The 17,949-nt window shown below is 38.3% G+C and overlaps 1 protein-coding gene across 1 annotated transcript in view; it reads right to left on the reverse strand.

The window, feature by feature from the left end:
• Positions 1-17,949, reverse strand: part of itga1.S (integrin subunit alpha 1 S homeolog) — an 83,227-nt gene that overhangs the window by 30,968 nt on the left and 34,310 nt on the right. The window contains exons 8-12 of the mRNA XM_041580575.1: positions 17,250-17,400; positions 16,584-16,749; positions 5,816-5,889; positions 4,670-4,814; positions 1,288-1,430 (exon numbers count right to left, since the gene is read on the reverse strand). Of these exons, the coding sequence (XP_041436509.1) occupies positions 1,288-1,430; positions 4,670-4,814; positions 5,816-5,889; positions 16,584-16,749; positions 17,250-17,400 (679 nt within the window). The remainder of the gene's footprint in view (positions 1-1,287; positions 1,431-4,669; positions 4,815-5,815; positions 5,890-16,583; positions 16,750-17,249; positions 17,401-17,949) is intronic.

Consider the following 17,949-nt stretch of genomic DNA (forward strand, 5'->3'; position numbering starts at 1 on the left):
TATCTATCTATCTATCATCTATCTATCTATCTATCTATCTATCTATCTATCTATCTATCTATCTATCTATCTATCTATCTATTGTCTCTCTATCTATCTATCTATCCAGGTGCGCTCCGACAATGAGGCGAGCTGAGGCGCTCGCCTCAGGCGGCAGCGCCAGATAAGTTTCCAGGGGCGGCAAAAAGCCGCTCCTGTCACTTTAAAGAGCCGAATTTCCGGTTTTGAAACCGGAAATTCGGCTTTACTAGTGCGAGAGAGCGCAGTTGCGCTCTCCGCACTAGTGTTTCTGCGAGAGGAGGGGCAGCATTTAAGGAGCCGCCTCAGGCGGCGTCTTCATTAGAATCGGCGCTGTATCTATCTATCATCTATCTATCTATCTATCTACCTTTCTTTGAACATATGCTCACAAAAAGGTATGAATCCCAGTTGTCTAAGGCAGGAAAAAAGGACAGTCATAACTGCCATTACTAGGGGTGGATGAATAGGCTACCATTGGCTATAGTCTAGGGGCCTATCTACAGAAGCTTTTTAAATTATTATTTTTCTTTTCTTTTATTTAAATTTTAAAAAAAAATGTTGTGTGCTACTGAGCCTGGGTCCAATTGGGATGGGTGCACAGAGAAGATTAGACTGTCAGATAAGGCAAGGCATGTACACCTGAGTTCTTTAAGACGCGTCGGGTTCAGTGTGTGTCTATGACGTTACCCGTCCCAACCAGACCCAGGCCCATCAGCATAGATAAAAAAATACATTTAAAAGAAAAGAAAATACAAATAACAATTGTTGTATATTTCTAAGCTTGTGGTAGTGGGAGTAGCCCAGAAGGGGAGGCCTTTGAAAAGTGTAGCCTTAGGGTCTTACATCTCATTAACATCTATCTCTGGCCATTGCCTAGGGGTCTGCAACTCTGGGTATAACAGAAAGATCATAAGAATCACCAATAGTTGTTTTTTCCAGCATGTTTAAGTGACATAACAAAACAGGAATTAATATCAATCCCACCCAAGAACCAGGGCTATGAGTCAACTTCATTACAATGCCCAAATGTTAAGCTGCAAAAAATTATGACTTTGACCTGTGAAATAATGGGTAAAAGATCTGATTTGACATTAAGGGAATAAACCGTGGTAAGCACAACCAAAATACGTGACATCATTAACTAAAAGCATTCCAGGATTATCTCATGTTTGTTCTCATGAGTCACTATGAAATATCCCCAATACAATATGAATGGCGCACAGGGAACATTTAGAACACTTGGAACATTTAATGGTAAGCGCTCACCTGTTCTCCTTTCAGTGTCTGAAGTATCTCAATTTCCTGTCCATTTAGTTTAAAAATAATCACTTGGCCAGTATGATTATATCGGGGTTGGCCTGCAATGTAGACCTCTCCTCCGTGTACCGATGCAGAACTCAGGGTGTAACCTAATAAAGAGTCAAATATATGTCTCAATTGCCTGAATATGTTGGTTTTATGGTGCCATACAGTTTTTATTGTAATTGTTTAGTTCACACTATATGAAATATTATATTTACTGTATATGGCATAATGACATGTGAGCTCCCTAGTTAAGAGAAAGAATGTGAAACCTATTTGAAGATAGGTACCATCTAGGTTAAGGTGTCCCCATATGACTGAAAAATAACACCCCTAGTATTATAAAAAGCCCAGATAAAGTGCATCCAGCCTCTGAATCCTAAGAATATTATGTGGAGCAAGTGCATCTTGGGATTTTGGACCTCAGAGAAAAAGGACTATCTGTGTTTAGATTAAAGGAATTGTTCAGTGTAAAAATAAAAACTGGGTACATAAATAGGCTGTGTAAAATAAAAAATGTTTCTAATATAGTTAGTTAGCCACAAATGTAATGTATAAAGGCTGGAGTGACTGGATGTCTAACATAATAGCCAGAACTCTACTTCCTGCTTTGCAGCTCTCTTGGTTTACCAGGCAGTAACCAATCAGAGACTTGAGGGGCGGGGGCACATGGGTCATATTTGTTGCTTTTGAATCTGAGCTGAATCTTTTGAATCTAAACTGAATTGATCTGAGGATCAATTGCAAACTCACTTAACAGTTATATCCCATGTGGCCCCCTTCAAGTCACTGACTAACTCAGAGTTAGAGAGCTGAAAAGCAGGAAGTAGTGTTCTGGCTATTATGTTAGACATCCAGTCACTCCAGCCTTAATACATTACATTTTTGCCTTACTGACTCTATTAGAAACATTTTTTTTTATTTTGCAGTGCCTATCTAATTACACAGTTTTTATTTTTGCACTGATTTGTTACTTTAAAGGAGAACTAAACCCCCCATTAATCAAAAATCCCCATCCCCTCACATGGCCCCCCTCACTGCTTTCTCCCTCCTTAGTAACTAAGTGGAAAAAGTGACCCTGTCATGTACCTTGGCATATTCATGCAGAGTAGCGCAACTGAGCTCTCCGGCGCCATTTTCTATAACTTCTGGTTCCTTGTGGAAGTGAGCGCCGACACAGAGCTTTTTCGCACCTGTGTAGTTGGGATCACTCTGGTATTCGTGCCTACTGTGGATGCGCAGAAAGCTCAGAAGATTGCCGAAGGAAAAGAAGAGAATCCAAAGATACCGAATATGGCGCTGGAGAGCTCCGCTGTGCTACTCTGCATGTATATGCCAAGGTACATGACAGGGACACTTTTTCCACTGAGTTACTAAGGAGGGAGAAAGCAGTGAGGGGGGCCAATGGATGGAAGGAGATTTTTGATTAACGGGGGTTTAGTTCTCCTTTAAGGAGATGCTCCAGAGATGATCCACTGAGATACTCAACTGTATTTTTTGTATTGAATTTCTGCGTTTCGCCACCGGCGATAATTCGAAGCGTCAAAAAAAATTTGGACGCACATAAGAATAGTTGCGCACATAAAAACTGTCGCGCGTCAACACTATGCGGATGCCCATTTTGCCCAAAATTTACACGGGTGTCAAAAATGTGCCATTCGCAGATTTTTCACTATTTTACAAATTTCGCCTGAAATTTGTGAATTTTTCGGCATAGCGAAACAAATTCATCCATTACGATCCACTATACATAGCGCATATGTATACTTTAGTACGTCACATTTCTTTCTATTTTTATATGAGAGGCCTCTAGGAAATGTCCCTCATAACCTCCTGAAAGAACCAATGTTATTGTAAAGACATAATAGGATGTCCAGACCTCCAACAAATAAAATCCATGTGCACCACAAAGGGGCCCGTATACTTCGAAAATGCACTTAATAGTCTCAGTTTAATACAACACTTACTAACAAGAAAATTTACAAATCCCCCACACGCAGACACATACATAAATACACACGCAAACATACATGCGCATACTCTAAACCTGACGAATGCAAATGAATGGAAGTATAAAGTCCTGGGCATTTCCATATATATATAGTACATAATACTCTGTATGAATGTGCCGGCTGCATTGCTATAACTTATTTCTAACAGAGAATTCTGCATCTAATACATGACATTTGCCCTGGTTGGTTTCCTCTTGAAGTTGATCTGTCGTGCAAGAGGAAATGGGTTTAAATATCTGATTTGACCTGACAAGTTTCCTGGGAATTATAACTTGTAAAACAAAACAGCAGTAATTGTGTCTTGAGTATATACCCAGGGGAGGATTTATTGTGGAACAATCTGGAGAATCTAGTAACAAAACCAGATCTACTTTATAGTTTAACAGCAGTTTATTTCGAATCATGAAAGTCTTCAGGAATTGTCCAGTTGGACGCAAATTGCCATTTTCCTTTACTCTTTAATCGTGTGACCAAACCCTGTGAATTTTGCACCTGGGCCACCTCATGATGTCTGGCTGTCTTCACTTCTGATTAGTTGGTTAAGCACAGGATCTTGCCTATGTTATTTTTACTTGATTTACGTAGTGTGTATATACTGTCTTCCCTGGATGAGCGCAGCAATTATTTAATCTGACAAACATTTCACGGTTTCAAATAAATATTTTGCTTACTTTCTTTATATTTCTGTATAAAAGCCAGAGAGACACAGAACTGCCAATTCACTGCCTTCTTGTACACACCTCCCTTGTTGAACAATATGAATTATAGAACTGTTTTCAGGGGTATGGCAGGGGGTTTCGACTAAATACATTCACCAAAATGTTGGAAACCCCCAATATTTTCTAGTTGATGTTTACAGTGTTGTTCCATCTAGGCAGAGATTCTGGTATAATGTCTGTAGACTCCCAATGAAAAGGAAACACAGCAGAAAGATTTCTGGGAATAGCTTCCAGTAAACCTACAGAAATAGCAGAGGAATGAATGTGCCTGAGTATGAGATAAACTAAATGGAGATTATTTGGCACTGGCACCTCTCTGGAGAATTGGGAATACATAGACACAGAAACTGAATGGAAATCTGAGAAAAAGGAGCACCCACCATACTCAGAAGATATGGAAATAGGTCTTGTCAGAAGAGCTCTAAACCTTTGACCACAGACTGGAAAGTGCTTGTTGAGGGAACTGTAATGATCTCTTTGCCATCAGTAGATAATGCCCCTATGAAGAGTTAGCCCCCTAGACTAGTAAATATGGTGTCTATATGTGAGTGAGGCTTCCAAAGTAAAGAAGTCCATTGTATGGTTCACATAACATCTGAGTAGACTTACACTTACCAAGGTAAGCTGCTAGAGGTTCATTCTTCTCATCTGCCTTTGTTCGAAATGTATGGTTATTGGGTGTTAAAATGGCATCAGAATTCACCATTACCACGGTTCCATTCCAGTCATATGCTCCAACAGCACCAAGCATTGCCCAATCCTAGGATACAGGAAAATATTCTAGTTATCAGTACTATCTCGCAGCCATGTTGGGATAAGGATCGAAATGGCAGAAAGCTGTTTTGACGTATCTTCATGTACTGTTTATGTACTGCACACTATTGTTGTGAGCTGTGTTCTTAGTAAAAACAGACTGTTCTCGTTAAATATACAGAGAAAATGGCAGCACAAAGGGGGTTATTTATCAAAATCCAAAATGTTCTCACTTTTTTCTGAAAACAACTCCAAACAAATTCGCACAGACTTTACCCCCAATTTATCAATACATTTTCCCGAAAAGTTCTTGTATGATTTGGGAAAATCCAAATCGTACTTTTTCGGATTTGACATCCAAAACCTGCTACTTTTTCAGATTTGACACCCGAAACCACGAAATCTTTGGATTATTGAATGAAACCCAGAGCAGATCAGGATATCGTCAAAATTTCAACGGGACATCTCCCATTTACTTCTACATGAACTTGGCAGGTCTGCGTTGGAGTACTTATTAATTTGGACTTCTGACACCATCGGGGTTTAACGAATCTTGAAACATTTAAGTTTTGTTTCTAAGAAAAAAATGGTGGCTTTCCCCTTTAAAAGTCTGACCAGAAAAACAAATCTGACTTTTAATAAATAACCCCCCTAATATTAAGCATATGAAATACGATATTCTAATGTACTATAACGTCTAATCAAGAGAAATGTGATTGAAAGAGAAATACTAACAAAAGGCTTTATCAGACGTTGGTAACGAATGAGAATGGTGACTCAGTGGGTAGCACTGGGGTCCTGAGTTCAAGTCCAGCTTGGGCACTATTTGCAAGGTGTTAATATACTATCCCTGGACTTTAGGTTGTAGACTTCACTTGAGCAGAGAATGATGTGCAATCTCTGTGAATGTGTTGGCACAATACCAGTAAATAATTTCTAGCTTTCATAAATATTTGGTAAAAACATTTCCAGACCAGAAATATAGTAGAAACAATAATAGAATCTTACCTTTGAGTAATGAGCACTCAATCCAGTCTGTGACATTTCCATTTGAAAGGATGATGCCTGATCTTCATTTGTAGCTACAAAACACACGATAAGTATCTATTGTGAGTATTTTTTGGAAATATATAGATACACAGTAGTTGGGTTGGTCAAAAGCAGTAGTCCATGTAAGATCCTAATGTCCTCCCTAGTGATTGTTTTTCCAGTCCTGAGTTTGACCTGTTTCTAATCATGATTCTTCTTCTTCCTCACCTCTATCTAAATACTTGTCTGAAGTCACAAGTACAGTATAAGTTGCAAAAAGCATGACAAGAGTGAAAGGACATGTAAATGAAAGGCGCTGCACTCTAGATATTTTTCATTGTTGTAATATATCATGCTTTTTTGTATATTAAATCAAAGCCACTTTTATACCAGTGAGTCCAGAGCAAAGATTGCAATGGTGTGTCCATGCAACTTTCCCAGGTCATTTCTGGCAGATCTACCCTCAACAAGGTGAATGTGAACATAATAAGGAAGGCAGATATGTAGCAATTGTGGCAAAGGAAACTAAGAGAACCTTAAAAACAACTTCTACATAAGGCAGCACAAGAGAAAAACAAAGTGAAGGTTAATTCCGAAAGATCCTTTTCTTGCAAGAATATTTATCCCAAATATTTTTGTTTATCTCTTGCTGATGACTAAAGGAGATCCTTTATGCAAAAGCCTGGTGGACCCTGGACAAATGCCCCTTTTTGGCCATTCATTTAATTGGCCCTGTATTAAATGCTAGATAAGATGAAAGGCTGGAGGTTGTATTAATCAAAGCCTGAATCTCCATATATATTTCTAGACAAGTGCCCAAACATTGTTGCAAAGGTAACTGGAACACAGCATTTCATATGTGTATTTTAGGGATTTCCTCATTACTGTATCCCAATAACTGGCTTCAGACTTACATAAATATTTACTGCATGTTGTGGTGCTTTCATCTTGTACTCAAAGCAGAATGTTTCCTTGCTTTTCTGAGAGTTTTTGATACCATCATAAACATAAATTTCCCATAATCTTTGGTTTATAGCGTGTCCCAGGGAAATGCCTTGTAGCTCTAAAAATAAACAACTCCCACTGCTGTTACATACATTAGCTAGCCATTTACTATTCCTAGCAAATGTGGGAAGAGAGAATGAAGCAAATACTTATATGTAAATACGGTAGATGCACAATATTAGAAGATTTAATCCAAAGAAATCATTTGGATTTCCTCCTTCACACCACAGATTACCATGTAATACTGTGAATATTACCCATACCAAAAGTAATGCTTAGAAGGCAAAGCAGCATTATTCACTACAACAGCAATTGTTTATTTAATTGATAAAAATAATTCCTTCAATATTTTAAATTATTGGCAGCCTAACTGAGCTCATTTGGCGTGATGGAATGAAGAGACCTGTGTGTGCCCCCTGAATACAGTGTTTCTTGCTTTTAGCAGCTCTGTATTCATGGGGGTGGGTGGGGAAGGCATGTAGGTGAATCAACTTCAGTTTTCTAACTACGGTTGCCCCCTTTCCTGGCACTGAAAGCCAGACAAAGGTAGCTGGCAGATGATGTTGGTGAGCAGGCTGATGATGTGGGTACGAATATAATGTCGAGGGGTAGGAATATGGCAGGGCACCCTGGTGATATTGGGGGTGAAGCTATGATATCACACAATGCATGCTAAAAACCAGTAAAAATCAGACAATGTGTTTTGAATTGGACTGCCCCTTTAAAAATGCACTGTATTTTAATAAGATTAACTATTTAGACCCCTAAACAGTTTGAACTTGTTCAGCCTCTTCAAAAATGTCACTGTCCTTTACAAAAAAACCAAACACTGTTTAGACCCCTCAACATTATTTTCACATTGCAGTGGTAGAACCTTATGCTGCATCTGTACATAGGCACAAATTGGTTATTACTTCTGGTACTTACGCTTCATTAAGTTGTTGAAACCATCTAATCAAACGCTGATAGCAATATTATCTACTCTATTCTTAGCTTTTCTGGTGCATGGCGAGCATGTTAAGAAGAATCTATCCCATTTTGGTAATGAGTAACAGCACCAGATGCAGCAGGAAACATTTTCCAGGCTTGGAAAATACCTGCAATGTATCTGGAGATGATGGACACTCTGTATATGATGACAGGACTTTATTACTAATGGCAAGTTCACATTCATTTCTTCTTCTTTTTACAATTATATTTATTGTCATTTTAAAATATCCAGTGTGACAAAAAGCAACATCGTAAATAAGACTGCATCAAGAAGTAAATCTGGGTACATCACGTGTAAAGAAAATTACATTCCAGTCCAGTGTAAAATGGAACATAGAGTACATTACAGAACTAACTGTAAGGGGGTTATTTATTAATCCGAATGCTAAAAACTCAAAAAAATCAAGTTTTTTTTACTATAAAATCAGAATTTTAAGTGGGAAAAAAACCTTCAAATTTTTCGATATTTATTATACTCCGAGACTGCAAAAAGTCTGAATCTGAAAATCCGCCATCTTGACCTGCCGATGTTGTATATAAGTCAATAGGAGAGGTGCCTATGCCACTTGGAAGTTTCTGTGGTCTACTCTGGAATTAGTTCAAAAATCATGCAAAAACCTGAAAAAATGTGGGCTTGCCAGGAAAATTGGAGTGATTCGGGGGAAAAAACTGAAAAAAATCGCACAATTCGGATTTTCATTCGATTTTATTGAGTTTTTCCCAGATCCGCTTAAATCAAGTTTTTTTTTTCTTATAATAAATAAGGTCAAATAGTGGATTCTAGTTTGGTCAAACTTTTTTTTAATAAAATAATCTGAAAAATTCAGATTTAGATAAATAACCCCCTAAATGTGCACAATTATTTCAATTCAGATGTACATAAGCAGTACACCAATTCCCCGAAATGTTAATGTCACTAGTGATGGGCGAATTTGCGCTGCTTCGCTGAAAAATTTGTGAATTTCCTGCAAAATTCGCAAAATGGCTAAAAGCTTATGAAACTACGCGGCGTCTCGGTTTTTGACGCCGCTGTCTGTTTTTTGGATGCCGGTGACATTTTTTTTTTCATACTGGCGAATTTTCGCAGGGAATTTTCGTGGCCGTTTTGCAAATTTATTCGCCGGCGGGAATCGTGCAAATTTGCAGCAAATTTGAGTCTGGCGAATAAATTCACCCATCACTTGGGGGCTGATTCACTATGTGTCGATATTCGACTAGGAATTGAAATCCTTCGACTTCGAATATCGAAGTTGAAGGATTTAGCTCAAATTCTGCGATCGTACGATCGAAGGATAATTCCTTCGAGCGAACGATTAAATCCTTCGAATCGAACGATTCGAAGGATTTAAATCCAACGATCGAAGGAATATCCTTTGATCAAAAAAACTTAGGCAAGCCTATGGGGACCTTCCCCATAGGCTAACATTGACTTCGGTAGCTTTTATCTGCTGAACTAGGGGGTCAAAGTTTTTTTTAAAGAGACAGTACTTCGACTATCGAATGGTCGAATAGTCGAACGATTTTTGCTTCGAATCCTTCGATTTGAAGTCGTAGTCGAAGGTCGAAGTAGCCCATTCGATGGTCGAAGTAGCCCAAAAAATACTTCGAAATTCGAAGTTTTTTTACTTCGAATCCTTCACTCGAATTTAGTGAATCGGCCCCTAAATGTCACCAACATCCTTTAATTTATCTTAAAACTCCTAATTATGTGTATATGTCCAGATGAGGATATAATATGCAGTGGCTAGATATCCGTGAGCTCTAGTGCAAGATCGGAGCCTGTGGACTTCCCACACAAAAAGCAAACAGCTATTACAAACCCTTTTAAACTTAACGACCATCATGATTTCTTATACAAACATTGAAAGTGGACCTTGGTTCTGATCCCATTGACCTGAAGGCAATCGGCCCTCACTAGAGCTGGAGGAATCTCACACAGAAACAATTATGAAGTGCCTCTTGAGACCCAAGTCAAATAAAACATTATGCATAAAAAACGAAGGCTTTAGTGATCCATATACTCCAGCAGCAGTTATTATAGTTATCACAGGAATGTTACCTCTGTACTGTTTAACATTCTTGGCGTCTGCATCATTATGGTAAAAGAGCAAGTGTTCAATATCCATTTCCTTAAGCAATGTCATGACATATTCCTCCAGAAATCTGTCCAGGAATGGAATGTTTCCTATCTGCTGCTCAGTATTAGAGGAATGATGCTATTACAATGAAACTATTGTGTCCATGGCTGAAAACCATGTGGGGCGTTATAATTGCATCATGCTACACGTGGGATTCAAGTCTGACAAAAAAAAGGCAAGATCGATATTCTATTTATTCTATTCTATTTAGATTGTGAGCTCTACAGAGCAGGAATCTCTATCCTCTTAGCTCTTTAACACAAAAGCATACATTTTTGCATTGCAAAGATATTTGCAATGCAAAAATGAATGCCTTTGGCTGACCAATTTTTCCTTTCCTTGTGGGAATTGTTGTTGCAAGCTTTATTACAATTCCCCCTAAAACTTCAGGATTTCTGTTGACACCAAGATTTGTCACCTGCGATACATCTGTCCTAATGCAGGTAACAAATCTCCCGAAATAACCTTTCCATCGGCAATGCCGTTGGTAAAACCAAAGCAACACTTAGATTCTTCCAAAGTTACCTAGGCGGAAACTTTGGGTAACTTCCCAATGTGTAGGTTTTACCACTGCCGATGAAGAGGCATTTTTGGGAGATTTGCCGCCCTGCATTAGTGCAGATGTATCGCAGGTGACAAATCTCTGTGTCGGCCATCGCCCTTAATCTTTATTGTAACAGTACTTTCCATTTATTTGTTTTTATTTTTGTTTATTGTAGTTTTTATTTGCTGCTGTAATGACCCCCTGTTATTTTAATTCATTATTCTGCTGTCTGGTGCTGCATACAAGTAGTGCTATATAAATTAAAATATCATACAAAAAAATGTACATACCGTCTAACATATCAAAGAGAATAATGGTTTATATTGTTTCCATTTACACTAATAGAATGTATTAGTGACCCAAGCGAGTATGGGGCAAATTCACTAAGATTCGTAGTTGCGCCAGGCGTAACTTCGCCGCACTTCGCCAGGCGTAGTTTCGCCAGCGCTTCGCAAATTCACTAAAATCCGAAGTTTAACTCAAGGGTAGTGTAAGGTTGCGAAGTTGCGCTAGTGTTGATTCGCTAAGCAAAGCGAAGTTACGCTAACGATGGTTAATTTGCATACGGCTCCAAATTCAAATTTCAATGGAGGAATATGTAGCATCACTACACAAGCCTGGGAAACCTTCAAAACAGCAAATAAAATTTTTATTTTGCCCTACACATGTGTCCACTGTATAGTTAAGTTGCCATGAGTTAGGAAATGTAGGGGGGAAGGAGGGGAGCCCCAAAAATTTTTTCGATCTTTTTCAGCCTATCACCCATAAAATAGAAAAAACACTAGCATTTTTTGGGACTTAGAAAAAATTTGAACTTTTTTTGAAGAAATCCCTATCTACTCTATTGCGCTTTGCCTGGTCTGAGGTGGCGAAGGAAGTCTAGCGTAAAAGGTAGCGTTCAGAACAATGCGCGCGTTAGTGAATTTGCGTAGTTACGTCCGTTGCGCTAATTCGCCAGGCGTGAGGGTGAGAAGTTATGCTAGTGAAGTTACGCTAGCGTCTGTTAGTGAATTTGTGAAGTAACGAAAATGGCCAACGCTAGCGAATTGACGCTAGTGTTAGGCGCTTCGGCGCATAGTGAATTTGCCCCTATGTCTTCAAGAAAGACATACTAAGGTAGACTTATCAATGTTTCAACCATGTTGTTAGGGAAGAAAACTGTGTCAGATATCATGGAGGGCAACAAATGGCCAAGCTAAAAATAAAATGTACTCTTGTTGAGTTTATTTCATATAAAATGACCCCTTTCAATGATATAGCAGTTAGGAACACAGGGAAGTCTGAGACAAAAGGCAGGACAGTCACACTGTCATATTGATGAAAAACCCTTGTGTTCACATAAACAAATAACAAAACACAGACTAAACCCATTTCTAAGCCATGAATTCCACTGTCTAGAAATGTGCAAAAATAACTACAGAAATAAAACGCTTAGGTCCTGCCAAAAGCAGCGCTGTATAGCTATATACCTCCAATGTATCGAAATACCAGCAAGGTACTGACATTAGCTGCTATCAGGGAAAGATTATCAAAAGATAAATAGATGAAAATCGATATGTTCCACATCTTTAGAAGTCACAAGGAGACAGGTGAACAGCAACAAAGCTTCTGAATCAGGTATTGCTGCCCTACAAATCAATAACAGCCCATTTTGTAGAAGTATGATCTGCTTGGGAACTTTAATCTCCAATGATTGAGATCCTGGTCTGCACTGATAAACCCCCACTTAAATATTGCACACGACTTGAAGGGCAATCTCAGGACTAAGCAAAATGTATCACCTCCTTCATGCAACTTCTTTCTATTTCTCTTTAATTGTTTAGTTACTACCCTCTCAATTGCTTGTTTACTTTGTTTTAATCATTGTTGAAATTATGTGTTATTGATAATATTCTGCAAAGCATGTCACTGTATTTGCCTGCTGTAAAAAAAAACTCTTTACCTAATATTAATTTAGGGTAAGGCCACACTGGGCGTTTTGGGGAGATTTGGTCACCTGGCGACTAATCGCCTCCTTTTTGTGGTGACCAATCTCCCCAAACACCTTCCCTGACTCTGCGCCGGCTAAAATGAAAAAAACGCCGGTGCTAATCACACGCGACGATTCGTTTTCCAAAGTCGCCCAAAGTTTCTTCGTGAGGCAACTTCGGGTGACTTCGGAAAACGAACTGCTGCATGTGATTAGCGCTGGCATTTTTCATTTTAGCCGGCGCAGAGTCAGGGAAGGCGTTTGGGGAGATTGGTCGCTGCAAAACAAGGCGATTAGTCGCCAGGTGACCAAATCTCCCTAAAATGCCCAGTGTGGCCTTACCCTTAAGTTACAAAAAAAGTTGAAGAAATGAATTCTCTACAAAATCCTCAGAAAAATGTTCAAAATGAATGTAGAAATGAATTGAGTGTAAAGAGCAATTTTTTTCTAAAAAAGTATCTTTTGACCCTTAACCATATCCAATACCTTCAACATAACCATAACGGTGTACCCAAGTGGTCTGTAATCAGGGAAACATGAAAAGATGAAGAATAACCCATGAAGGGATGATAGGCAAGAACTGCTGGTTAGTTTAAAAAGAACCTTCTTGTATGAAAACATTTTCGGAACAATTAACATGCAAAAGTTAGACATCCTATCAAAAGTATTTTAAAGCAAAAGGATGACTGATATGAAAGAGAGGATAGAAAATGCTGATGAAGATATTGCAGTTGTATTTTTAGATCAGAGAGGAAATACAGATACAGATCTGAGTGAGATGCTGAATTGCAACATCACCAAATGTGCCAGAGGGTGAATTGCTGCATCAGTATATATTTTTAGGGTTGATAACCACTTTTATTTTTAGAAATGGAGACGGAAGTGAAATCATCTGTTTGAATGTTAGTAATTGCAGTTACACTTTGCACCTACACCGGTACATGCCTTTCACAAGGCTCCACTTATCTCTCTATATACTGTACATCTAAAGACCTCATTTATAGCTTGTCTCTATAAGTGTAAAACATGGTCACATGTCTATTCTAGCGACTGTCAACTTTGTTATACAAAACATTATTATCAGAAAACAAAAAGGGGTGTGAAACACAGGGGCAGGTGTTTAATACCTTGTGTACCGATATAAATGCAAAGTGGGTGGAAGCTACTTTATCTGACAGTGCTTGCTGTGGGATGAATTGCTTGTAAACTTTTTAGGCTTTTTTGGCTTGAAACGTTGTAACTGTCCTGATCATTAAGCCTAAGAAAAGCAAAATAAAGGCTTTTTAAACAGATATTCCTGTTGGTGCTGTCTGCTACAGTGTGTTTGGATATTCAAAGTCGGTTGGAGTAGACACCGAATGACGTGCACCTAACTACTAAATGGGAGATTTGAGTTCCTGGTGAGTGCTGGCTGAATTGTATTTTTCTGTAAACTTTTTAGGGTCAGGGTACACGCTCAGATTGTGGGAGATAAATCGCCCAGCGACAAATCTCCTCTTCTTCGGGACGACTAATCTCCCCAAACTGCCTCCCACCTGTGATTTACATTCTAGCCGGCGGGAGGCAGTTCGGGGAGATTAGTCGCCCTGAAGAATAGGAGATTTGTTGCCAGGCGACTAATCTCCCTGAATCCTAAAAAGTGTGCCCTGACCCTAAAAAGTTTACAAGCAATTCATCCCACGAGGAAACTTTGGAAAACTAAGCGCTCCGAGTGCCATCCCGCCGGCAATTTACATTCTAGCCGGCGGGAGGCAGTTCTGGGAAATTAGTCACCCCAAAGAAGAGGAGATTTGTCGCCGGACCAATAATATCCCCGAATATGAGCGTGTGCCCTGACCCTTACAAATGATAAAAGACACCACAAAATGTCATTGCCAATTTTTTCCTGAGCTGAGACAGTGCACAAGAGAAAATCATAGAAGTAGATTTCACAGGAATGACTAAGGTGCCAGCCATTGAAACAAATACATAAACTGTACTGCAGGAAAGCCACTAGACTGGGGTGTCAATATAATTAGAGAGAGATATAAATAGGAGATTATACTGGTCAAATAACCCTGCAAAAAATCCTATTGATTTTGTATTTGTATTCATTTTGATACACAAGCTGGAACTGCAGTGTGTGCAACATTCCACTTACCCAAAAAGCTATAATTATGGGAAAATGATGCCTTGATACCTGTGATGATGATGCCTTTGCCCACTGTACTGTGTTCTTACATGGCCACTGACATTAATGTCTGCGGTATTATTTAAGGAAACTGCAGACAGTGAAAAAATGTTTATTTGTGGGTCACCGCTTCTCATTATAGAACAGTATAAGTGATGAAAACGACTTAGGGCTCAGCAAAGCAAGGAAACCATAAATGATGAAAGTTTTAAATGGTCTCTCTTCAGTGTGGGCACTGAGTATGTTACACCCCTAACCCCCTAACCCCTTTTTCATTTGAACTTTTAACAAAATGTTTATACGAAAACAAGATTCATTAAAACTGACAGCTGCATCAAAACTCCCTCAATATCCTAGTAGGATGCTGAAAGAAGCGCTGCCTGCATTCATTAAAGTATGTGACCACTACAAGTCACTAAGTAGTTCCTGACTCTTTTTCCTGACATATTTAGAAAGTCGAGGAGCACAGGAATTCTGCAGCACTTTGTAATTCTTATTGTTTAAATAAAAGATGAGGACATTTTTTTACATGACCATGGCTTCAAAAAATAGGGTGCGTTTCCCCTCTTTCAACTTTTAAGGTGGACACTTTAAGGCTGACAGTAAAAACTGAATTAAATTGAAAGCCAATAACAGAGAGGAAATGCTAAATTTGAATCCATTATCAGTCTTTATTATGAGATTTGCTTATCTATGTTCTAAAAATATCCCATTGGTTATCCCTTTACATACATGGTTTTACTTTAGGGAAACATCCATTCATCAACTTGCAGAACAATCTGAACAACTGTCTTAGCAGAAAAACACTTGGGGGCCGATTCACTATGGGTCGAATATCGAGGGTTAATTAACCCTCGATATTCGACTAGGAACTAAAATTAGAAGTCGAAGGATTTAGCACAGATAGTACGATCGAACGATCAAAGGATTATTCCTTCGATCGAACAATTAAATCCTTCGAATCGAATCGAATATCCTTCGATCAAAATAAGTTAGTCAAGCCTATGGGGACCTTCCCCATAGGCTAACATTGACTTCGGTAGCTTTTAGATGCTGAACTAGGGGGTCGAAGTTTTTTTTAAAGAGAAAGTACTTAGACTATCGAATGGTCGAATAGTCGAACGATTTTTACTTCGAATCCTTCGATTAGTAGTTGAAGGTCGAAGTAGCCCATTCGATGGTCGATGTAGCCCAAAAAAAACTTCGAAATTCTTCGAAATTTTTACTTCTAATCCTTCACTCGAAGTTAGTGAATCGGCCCCTTGATGTTAATACATTCTTTTATAAGGGTAAGGGCACATGGGCAGATTCAGGGAGATTAGTCACCCCGAAGAAGAGGAGATTTGTCACCGGGGGCGACTAATCTCCCTGAATCTGCCCATGTGCCCTTACCCTAAATGTTCAGGCAGATAAGTAATTTATAGGAATAACAAAGGGTATATATATCAAGGATTAAATTTAAGGTTTATGGGAGTTTATAAAAACTCCCATAAACTACCATAAACTCGAAATTCGAAAAAAAATGACCAATCAAAATCTATTAAAAATGTTTAATTTTTTAAATTCGGGTGAATAGGATCGACCTGCAAACTTGGATCAAATTTGAATCGAATTTGAATCGAATTTGATTAGAGTTTTTTCACCAAAATTTAAAAAAAAAAAAAATGTGATTGTAGGAGGGCCCCCATAGGCTAAAACACCAAATTCAGCTGGTTTTAGATGATGAATAGTCTAATTTGAATTCTTAAAGGAATAGTATATGATAAATTTTTAAATTCGAATTATTTTTAAACTCGAATCAAATTGGGACTATTCCCTAATCAAATTACACTAAAATAAACTTGAAATTCGAATTTTAAAATTTGAAGTTTCAATTTGACCCTTGATAAATCTCCCCTAAGGGTATAAATTGTGTGAATATAATAGAATACCTTCAAGGGCGAATATCCTTTCTCCCAGAGATCCGACAATATTTGAAAGAGCCAGCTCATCCGAGACATTAAAGAAATGTTTCTCCTTAGGTTCACTGGCAATGGATCGTATCTCTTCTACAAGGGTTTCTGTACTTAAATTTCCTCTGTTGTAGCTTCCAAGAATCTAAGGAAAATATAACCAGTTAGATCCAACTAACGGAAATTCTTCATTGTGCTATACTACAGTACTTTTACTCAGTATCTATGTAGATAGGTCACTGACTTCATATATCTCAAGAATTATTTCAACACAGAACTGAACAGAACAGAGATTTACTTTGCAGAACAAATAAGGTACCTAACCTACTTCCAGTGATTGTGCTGAGTTTTGTGCAATAATCCAAAGATTTCATGGTTTCGGGCATAAATCCAAAAAAAACTGAGGTTTTGGGCGAAAAAATCTGAAAAATTTGTATAATTTGAAGTTTTTCATTGATTTTTCCGGGAAAATGTATTGATAAATAAGGGGAAACAACCAGTGCGTATTTGGTTGGAGTATATTTCAGAAAATAATGATTCGTATTTTGATAAATAACCCCTCATATTTGTAAGTGTAAGTTATTATGCATGGAGCTCTTTTACTGACAAACAAAACATTGATGGGGAAAGTCACAGGATACTCACTGCAATCGAAAATCTTTGAATGTCATCTTTCTCACACTCCTTGATAACGTTGTTGAGTCTGTAATTGTCATGTGACTCCCCATCTGTTACAACCACCATAAGCTTTTTCACTCCTTTTCTTGCGCCCCTTGCTTCAGTGAATGCTTCCTTTCTATGAAGTCACATGAGCCGTTCAGTAACAAATGATGTTATTGGTTACCAAGCTTTTTAGAAGCCTCAGGGCCATTATGTTATATACTAAAGTTACAGTGTAAATTATAAAATAACTAATAATACATTTTAATTTCCTCTGTGTTCAAAGTACTAAACTAAATTGTTGATTATTTGCATTCATAATTAGAAATACAATAACTATATGAATTGTGTATGGAAATGTTAAAAGAGAAGGAAACCAACCAAGGCAGTTTATTGCCAATAGATTAGCCACAATAGTGAATGCTATATATATATATATCTATATATTTTGTAGAATGCTTTACCATACCTGAGTAAAGAAGCTCTAGATGCTCTAGAAGCTCTCTCTGTTTGTTTAAGATAGCAGCTGCCATATTAGATTGGTGTGACATCACTTCCTGTCTTACAGCAGGGAGGGGAGGAGGGAGGGAGAGAGCAAACTGAGCATGCTCAAACCCTTACCCTGGAGGTTTAAGCTGAAAGAAGGAAGTCTGATACAGAAGCCCATGTGTACACAATAGAAGGA

Source organism: Xenopus laevis, chromosome 1S (genome assembly GCF_017654675.1).
Source record: "Xenopus laevis strain J_2021 chromosome 1S, Xenopus_laevis_v10.1, whole genome shotgun sequence".
NCBI lineage: Eukaryota > Metazoa > Chordata > Amphibia > Anura > Pipidae > Xenopus > Xenopus laevis.